Consider the following 9,960-nt stretch of genomic DNA (forward strand, 5'->3'; position numbering starts at 1 on the left):
CATTGTAAAAGAAATTTAGCTAAATAAAACTGAATACTTACTTTTTATATCACGCATAGTCAATTCAAGGCATTCTATATCAGTCATATTCAAGCTCGAAAGTTTCATACAAAAACCACTGAATTCAAAGCTTTCATAAAAGTACTGAAATCAAGCGCGTATAAAAACTCTGTACTCAGACCTTTCATAACTGAATAAATATAAAGGGATCTATGTCCGAAAAATCAGAAAAACTGATTTATAATAGCTGAAAATCAACATTTAATAAAGAAACTCAGAATCCTTTGAAAATACCACCAGTATGTAACCCTGTCATTTCCGTCAATTCCCTGGCAGGTCTCGGGCGTCACACAGACTTACCCGAGCCGCAAACTGGCGAAATCGGGGGACTATGATCAGCCTGTCCCGCCGGCAGATTCCTCGATGACACCAAGTCAACTCGAGTCGCTCTTGCAGGATGCAGGGGACCGTAGTCAGCCTGATCCGCAATCCTGGCAGGTCTCGGGGACATAAAGTCGGCCGAGCCGCAATCCTGGCAGGTCTCGGGACACCAAGTCTGCCGAGCCGCAAATCCCGGCACTCACGGTCCGAGCGTCCCCGAAACTCGTGAGGCAAGTCAAGTGCACTGACTGAACTATAATCAGACTGGATGTCCGTAGACATCGGTCCGACTCTGGGTAATCACCATAAAGAAAAACGGGTACGAGGTGGTTTTAAAAATAATGTCCTTTTAAAAAGAAATATCTGAATAATAACTGTAAAACTCAAGTCGTGCTGCGGTCTTAACTGATTCAAAACTCAAACTCTGTTTCTGTAACTGGTAAATAAGCAGCACCGACTTATAGCATTATTCCTGTACTGCTCATATTCAAAATCGTATTAAAACTTACTCAAAGACTGAATGAAGAAACTTACTCAAATAAACTCATTTATAAAACTCATGTAGATAAAATCATTTATAAAATCTATTTTATATAAAAGCACATCAATTCATATAAAAGCACATCAATTCATTCATGAAATCTGATTTATGAAAGAAGGTCCACTCACAGATGGTCCGAGCTACTTTGATCCCTCAGAGGTCTCCTTTTAAAATCCTGTCGGGCTCCTGGTGCCTGATTACCCCGAAAGATTAAATTAATAAGCTGCTGAAATAAAACGAATTTCAACTAAACACCCTGCCCCCGGCTCCTAAAAATACGTGCTTTTCAATTTACAAAAATACTCCTATGCCCACATTAGCCTTTTCGGACAGTTGGACCAGTTTTGGGAGGTCCGATACTCAGCTAAGCGATAACTGTCAGATCGGCCGGCCCGGGACCCGTTGGGTCCACAATCTCCGATGGCCAATCTGGATTTCCCTGAAGGTTTCTCACACAACGGGAACCATGTTCTGCGAATTTGGTCCGAATCGGACGGTCGGATTGGCCAAAATCGCGTTATCACTTAAAACTCAAACCCTAGCCCCAGGGTTCGCGATTTCGGAGTATCCGGGACTCCGATTCAAAATCTGTCGAATCCTACGTGATCCTGAAATCACGTAGACCGACATATCCAAAATTCAGCTCGATCCGACTATTTAACGACACAGCACTCCCGGATCGCGCGATATGGAAAATCCGTTCGGGGCTCAAACGGACTCCGAATCGAGATCCGCGAAATCCCACACGCTCGTGACGACACGAAGGTCACAAATCTGCACAGAATTATATCAGTACCCTCGCCCACGCGCTCCAGCACGCGCGGGCAGCTTTGGGTGTCCAAAGCGATACCGGGTGGCCGAAAAATCTCGGAACCAAGACTCCAAACTCCTAACCTAGGTAAAACACCCCATTTGGAGTCACTTTTGTTCTTGGACCACCCCCAAAAAGTGACCGGAAATGGTAGTTTCGAGCGGCCGAAGTTTCGGCCAAACTTCAAGTCGTAAATCGAACCCCTTAACGCTAAAATCGATCAAAGCCCATATACCCATCAGCTAGAGCACGAAAAATAGGTCAAAAACCATACCTTACTCGATCGATTTGGTGGAGAAACGGAGGAGAAATCTGAGCTGGAAGTTCGGGTGGCATTCGGACGAACCATCGTCGGAAATCATGGTTTTCCGGCCAGATTCCGGCACCCCAGAGGCTGGTGTTGGTCGGGAAAGAACGGCGGTCGAGTTACGGGTCCAACGGTACCCACGGCGGAGATCAGTTCCAAGTATGGTGGCCGTGGCGACGGGTTGAATGGGTGGAGGTCGCGGCCGGTTTGGCTGCGGGAGGAGAGAGAGAGGGCTGACGGGGGAGAGGAGAGAGAGTGATATAAATATCTGACTTTTTGACCAAATTACCATTTTGCCCCTCGCGATTTTTAGACCATAACTTCTTCGTTACGGCTCTGATTCGGGTCTACTCCGTGTCTACGAACTCCTTTCGCCGCGCTCTAAGCAATGGCGTAGGCGAAATTCCCAAATTCTTTCCCGATTAAAAAGTCAAATTTTTCCCTATTAAAATATACGAGGGCAATTTGGTCATTTCGCTAAAAGATATTTTCCTTACCTTTTTAAGATATTTTCTTTCTTTTTGATATTTTGTTTTGGGTTCTTACATCTTTCATCTGATGGATTCAATCCCCACAGTTCTCTAAGTAGCAGATATAGTTGTTGGCCGGTTATCTTAGTTACATATAATCTCCCTCCATGGTTGTGCATAAACGAAAGTTCATGATGTTAACCTTATTGATTTCCGGTCCTAAACAACCCGGAAATGATATAGACGTCTACTTGGAGCCTTTGATTGATGATTTAAAATCTTTGTGGGTTGAGATTAGAGGAATGTATGATGCACATAATGGAGAATACTTTACACTCAGAGCTGCATTAATGTGGACAATTAATGATTTCCCCGCCTATGGAAACTTATCTGGTTGTGTTGTTAAAGGATATAAAGCTTGTCCAATATCCGGCGATGATACACCTAGTCACAGGTTGAAAAATGGCCACAAAATTTGTTACATTGGGCATAGAAAATGGTTGCCAATCAATCATCCATATAGGAGGCAACGTGCAGCTTTTAATGGGAAACCTGAATATGGCATACCTCCCGAGCCATTAACGGAGAAGAAGTGCTGCATATGGTTGAAAATGGTGACAGAGTTTGTTGGAAGAAGAAATCAATATTCTTTGATCTCGAGTATTGGAAATACCTTTCTGTGAGGCATGCCCTAGATGTTATGCACATTGAGAAGAATGTTTGCGATAGTATCATTGGTACATTGCTGGAGATCCCTGGAAAAAATAAAAATGGGATTGCTGCTCGATTAGATTTATTGAACATGGGGGTCAAAACTGATTTGCAACCCAAGTATGGAGAAAGGCGTACTCGTTTGCCTCCTGGGCCTTGGAATTTGTCAAGAGCAGAGAAGAGAGAGGTTTGTAATTCTTTCTATGGTATGAAGGTCCCTGAAGGTTATTCTTCAAATATTAAAAATCTTGTATCTTTACAAGATTCAAGACTTCTTGGCCTTAAATCACATGATTGTCATACCTTAATGCAACAATTGCTCCTTGTGGCAATTCGTTCTGTTTTGGAGAAGCCTGCAAGGTATGCAATAACTCGTTTGTGCTTCTTCTTCAATGCTATATGTGCAAAGGCTGTTGATGTTTCCAAGCTAGATAAGTTGGAAGAAGATGTAGTAGTTACTCTGTGTTTGCTTGAGAAGTACTTTCCCCCTTCATTCTTTGATATCATGGTTCATCTAGTAGTAGATCTTGTCAGAGAAGTTCGTCTATGTGGGCCAGTATATTTTAGGTGGATGTATCCGTTTGAAAGATATATAAAAGTGCTGAAGGGGTATGTTCAGAATCGTACTCGTCCCGAAGGTTGCATTGCTGAGCGGTATATAGCTGAAGAAGCGGTAGAGTTTTGCATTTATCTAATGTTAGTACAGTTGGAGTGCCTTCAAGCCAAAAAGATGGGAGTTTCAAAGCCATTATCAGGTTGCACAGTGAGCGTAGTTGATCAGGACCTGTTGAATCAAGCACATCTATATGTCTTGGAGAATACAGAGGAAGTCCTACCTTATATCGAGTACGTATGAGGTTTATTCTTCAAGTTTCCATTTTAAATTATTTCTTATGTTTATCTTATATATTTGGGACCGTAATGCTTGAATTTTTCGTGTCATGTAGGCAACATATGATCCACATCAAGGCTGCTTATCCAAAATTTAGAAAGAGAACAAAGTGGCTGCAGGATAAGCACAATAGCACTTTCATTCAATGGCTACGCTTCAAGGTATATGTTGTTGAATAACATATTTCTCTTTTAATTTTCTTCTTATTTCTATGTTAGATTGAATTAAGATTTGATTAATTTGCAGGTTCAAAGTGAACTTGAGGAAGACAATAATGGCGTATGAGAAAATTTAAGGTGGCTAGCAGCTGGTCCAAACATGGCAGTGCCATTATATAGGAGCTATCTTATTAAAGGTATTAAATTCAATATCAAGGCACAAGATGATGTGCGGACAACTCAAAAATAGTGGAGTTTATTTACTTGCACAAACCATGCAAGTTGCTAGTGCCAAGGATAAAAACCCAATTCTCTCAAATATGGGTTTCTATGGTGTCATTCAAGAAATTTGGGACCTTGACTACCAAAAGTTTACAATCCCAGTCTTTAGGTGTGATTGGATAGATAGTTCTGGTCTTGTAATCGACGAACTTGGATTTACCCTTGTAGATTTGAGTAAAATTGGACATAGGAATGACCAATTTGTTTTGGCTTCTCAAGTCAAACAAATATTTTTTGTTGACGACCCGATGCATGGTGGTTGGTCGGTAGTTTTATCAATGCCTAATAGAGAATATAATGATGTTATTGGTGATGAAGTCTTAGGTGATGTGATAATTGAGTGTGAGCCATTTACTAGAGGGATGCCAAATGTTGACACATTTGATGAAGTGGTGGGTGAGTTAGGTGGTCAAAATATTCGAGATGGGTGTGAAGATATATGGATTGAATGATGCTTATGTAATTGGCAGTGTATGACATTCATTTTATAATATATTGTAATGTGATTTCTTCACTTTCATTATACAGGTTTTGACCACAAAACAATCAGTGCAAAAAATACTGGATCCAGATTACATCATTAGATTCCGCATAAAAAACGTCTGTTCAAATAAAACACGGCGTTATGTTTAACCATTTATTCAGCATATTTACCGACGTCTTAAAGCAACGTAACAATGAAGAACCACGACGCTATTGTGAAGCAATTATCCAGGATATCACGTCGGGGAAGGATTAAGAACCGCCATGTAATCCAAAATAACACGACTCCAATCCCATAATACCGCCGTCTAAAAAATGAGATAAATTATCTGAACATTAATTTGGAACCGACGTGGTTTAATAAATGCGTCGTAAATAATGGCGTTGTTTAGAAGTTCAACGTCGTCTACATTAATAAGTACGTCGTGAGTAATGAATACATATAAATACAACGTCGACTATATAAATACCACGACGTTGTTTCGCATTTCAACGTCAACTACATAAATACATACGTCGTAAATAATGACACTGACAACTATATCCCCGTCATCTTTTTTAGAAAAATCGAAGTGGAAAACTTATTTCACGACGGTCTTTTGTAAATAAGAGACGTAGTATTTTTCATTAACGTCGTCTTCTCATGTATTTAAAGATGTCATATTTTTTCTTGTCGTGAAAATTATATTTAACGGCGTATTGTTTTATTTATCGTCGTTGTATGTCTATATTGCGGCCTTGTTCTTCTAATATGTGTCATATTTTTCCTTTTTACCGACGGTGATTTGTTTTTGTTGGTCGTCTATTCTCATCCTCGACTATTTTTTAAAACTTATGAAGACTAAACACGTCTGTTTTTATTTTTTTTCGACGTTGTTTTATTTAACAACGTCTAATATTTATCGTCGTTGTTTGTTTTTGAAAATAGGACGTAAAAATTTTGTAATACGACTCTCATATATTAGTAACCGACGTTGTTTGTTATTTCAACGTCTAGTCTATAAATACATACGTCGTAAATAATGACACTGACAACTATTTCCACGTCATCTTTTATAGAAAAATTGAAGTGGAAAATGTATTATACGACGGCTGTTTTTATATAGTCGACGTAGTAGGAATCAATAACGTCGTCTTCTAATGTTCTTAAAGGCGTCATTTTTTTGTTGTCGTGAAAATTATATTTAACGGCGTCTTCTTTTAAGTTTCGTCGTTGTATGTCTATCTTGCGGCCTTGTTCTGTTAATATGTGTCATATTTTTCCTTTTTAACGACGGTTTTTTTAGAGAGTTGGTCGTCTATTCTCATCCCCGACTTCTTTTTTAGTTCTTTTTGCAGTACAAAGACGTCGTTTTGTATTTGTTGATGGCGTTGTATATTTTAACAACGACGGTGATTTAGCGTCGTGGTTTATGAGGGAAAAGATGACGGTGGATTCCACGACCACTGAAAATCTTAATACACGACGGTGATTTACCGTCGTCGTTTTGCTTTTTTGTAGTAGTGTTAGCTAATTAAGAGCATAACTGTCGCATGTCTTTACTTTTGTTGCTTGTCTCATTGGACTATGGTGGCGATTGGGAGTGTGGTGTTAAAAAAAAAGCAGCTTAAAATAAAATTTTTACAACTAAAAGTGTTTGGTAAACAAAAAAAAACTAGCTTATTTTAAAAACAATCTTTATAAAAAGGCGATTTCTCAAAGTGGCCATAACTATTACATTCTTCAACCTCAAAGTTAAAAAGTCTCTGTTGCGCGTAGTACATTGTCTCTCTTACTCAGGAACATGCAAAGGAGCTGACAATTACTTAAAAGGATTTGCTTTTGACTGGGCACAAATAATGGATTTTCTCTTACTTAATGTGGCCTAAAATTTGAGAACATGGTGATAATTAAAGTGTTTGGTATTAATTAGTACTTGGGCACAAATAATAAACGCACACATGACATATTTGCTAAAATTCAATACTAGATTTATCCATCACTGAGAAAATAGTTTATACAAATTTAAATTTAATGTATAATATTACCACATATTGTTTTTCTTTCCTTCTTTCGTGAAAGAAAACAATAGTTGATATGATAACTTAAACATCTTCTCTATAAAATAAAAACTTACACACCAACAATATTGAAAAGAGAACATCCCGAATTAAATAAGGAGGATTGCCACAAAAAGGTTAACTATTTTCCAGAAAGAAATTTTTAGTATTGAAGCACTTTGTAGTGTTGAAACAGTACTCGCCGCCATTGCCATCAATGGATGTTCCAAAAGTAGTCAAAGGAACCAACAAATTGCAAAGGATGCCAACCTTATTACTTCTGCCCTTGATTGACATGCCGTATCTAGCCTTCACCCGAAGAGCAAGCTGCAAGTCAATACTATAGACACCAGCAACGGTCTCGGATTTACACTTGCAAATCTTAGCTTCTTCAAACTGCTTACCTTGAACCAACAGATTATGCAAAACGGTGGTGTTTTCGTGGCCTTGATAAAATGGTGCTAATATCCCACCACCCAAACTCAAGAGAGCAAACGTCTGATATCCACACATTGCAGTGGCTTGGATGTCACGGTACTCTATGCCTACCCTTTTGTTAGGGTTTCTTATTGTGATGTCAAGAGTAAGGTTGTAGTGGAGATTCTGGTCAGTGGCTGTGTCGAAGGTGAATTGGGCAAGAAAGGCATTTGTGACGCTGAACTCGGGTTCTTGCATATCGCAGAAGAGAACAAAACTGAACATTACGAAAACGACTAGACATGAAAAACCTACGGTGAACAAAATAATACTACAGGATATCTCTCCATGGAGCATAATGTAAAGAATATATATATATATATATATATATCTAAGGCTCACTCTTCTTAACAGACAAACAAAAGTAAGGAATTGATTGGGTAATGGAAAGTTTGAGAGATAATCAAATCCTATGAAATTGGAAGAAGCCAAAGTGGGGATGAGGAAACAATAGAATGGCAACAAAGTATGTGAGAATTTTCTAGTCCAAAGATGAGGTATTTATAAAGAAGTATATAGTGCTAAACCCACTACTACATTTTACTCTTTGCGCGACGAATAACAAAACGTCGCGCAAAGTCTCATTTAGTCGCACTAACTTCAGCGCGACAAAAACTTCGTCGCGCATATTCCGTCGCGCGAAGATCGTGAAGAAAGCCTTTGCGCGACGAGATACAACCATTCGTCGCCCAAAACTGTGCGACGGGTAAACCATCGTTGCACCAACGGTATGGAGACGAAACAACTGTTTGTCGCATAAAATTTGCGCGATGATAAAGTATTCGTATATTTGCGCGACGACGGGAATAGCGTGACAAAAAATAATTCGTCGCGCAAAACTTGTTCGGAAGACGTAGATGTTCGCCGCAGAACCATTCGTGCGATGAGAAAGTTTTCATCGCTCATATATTTGCGCGACGAAAATCTCTGTCGTCGCGCCGAAGAAGATGCGCGACGAAACGATTCGTCGCACAAAACGTGTTTGCGAGACGTATGTATTCGTCGCGCAAGAATTAAAAGTAATAAAAAAAGTTGATTTTTTATTTTTATTTTTTGTTACATGTGGGTTTGCGCGACGAAATATTTGCCGTCGCGCAAAAATAATATTACAATTTTTTTTTTTTTTTAATTTTTTAATTTTTAATTTTAAATAAAATTGGTTTTTTTAATTGATTAAACAATGAAATTGCAATAAAAATAAATTAGAATAAAATTTTGTTATAAAATAAAATAAATGTATTACAAATAAAATAAATATTTATGATGAAAATAAATACACTAATTAAATAATGAATCAAAATCAACCGAGTCGTCGCCAGTATGCGGCTCGGAGGTCGGGGCGTTCACCGGGGCAGTGGTCTGGTGGGGATGCTCGGGATGGACGGGCTCGGAGGTCGGCGCATCAAAATGCGGGACTGGAATGCCGGACTGTGCGAGGGACTGCAGAATGACCGACATCTGGCTCTGAAGAGTGGCCACCTGTGCTGTCAAAGCAGTGACCTGACTGTTTGACTGCGCCGATGAACGAGGTCTAGGTTCCCTCCGCCGGGCATTCCCCATCCCTCGACAATATGTCCCCGGCCTCCTCCCGAGAGTCTGATCCAACGTCTCCGTCAAGATCTGAAATCCAGCATCCTGTGGAGGAGCCACAGACTCGATCGGAGTCTCGGGAGGAAGCTGGGAGGCGGACTCCTGAAGAACCAACTAGCTCCTCTCCACCATCGTCGTCTGTTGAACATAACATAAAATATAAATTAAAACATGCATATAAATTGAATGCGTAACATAAGAATTAAAATTAAATAATACTTACATGAAGGGACTCGGCCAACTCATTCCCGGGTCGAACATAAACGTCACCAAAGACGTCGATCTCTGGGAACTTGGACCCCTCCTAAATTGAACAAGAGAAGAAAAATATTAGTATGAAAAAAATAAATTAATAAAAATGACATTAAAAATGAAAAAAAAATTTTGTGATTATTACCCGACGCCGTGCATCCATCCTATACGAAAAGGGTCTGGAGCCGGAATGGTGGAGAAGGGTCTTCTTCTTCCTATTACCCTTATTCACTTGGGCTTTATTCTGTTATACAAAAAATGAAACGTATTAGTTAAAATATAAAAAATTAAATAATAATGAAATAAAAAAATAAAATAAACATTAATAAGTAATAAGTAATAATTAAACAAATATAATTAAAAAAATACCACAAATTCGGGCGCTTGAAAATGAGCGCAGAGCCACTCCCAACTATCCTCCCGCCCCTCAAGCTCCTTCGGGCAACCCTCCTGAAGAGCGACTTGCGGATCATCATAGGCCTGAAAATGGTGGTGCAATTCGCTCTTCCACTGCTTGTACCTCTCAGCGAAGAGTCTGTTGACGTACGTCAACGACTCTTCGTCG

General features: G+C 39.4%; 1 protein-coding gene across 1 annotated transcript; it reads right to left on the bottom strand.

The window, feature by feature from the left end:
* Nucleotides 1-7,214: 7,214 nt before the first annotated feature.
* On the bottom strand, nt 7,215-7,751 carry LOC117613731 (NDR1/HIN1-like protein 3). Its single transcript, XM_034342304.1, has one exon. The coding sequence runs from the start codon at nt 7,749-7,751 to the stop codon at nt 7,215-7,217; it is 537 nt and encodes a 178-aa protein (XP_034198195.1).
* Between the last annotated feature and the right edge of the window lie 2,209 nt (nt 7,752-9,960).

This window comes from Prunus dulcis, unplaced genomic scaffold (assembly GCF_902201215.1).
Source record: "Prunus dulcis unplaced genomic scaffold, ALMONDv2, whole genome shotgun sequence".
In the NCBI taxonomy this organism is placed as follows: domain Eukaryota; kingdom Viridiplantae; phylum Streptophyta; class Magnoliopsida; order Rosales; family Rosaceae; genus Prunus; species Prunus dulcis.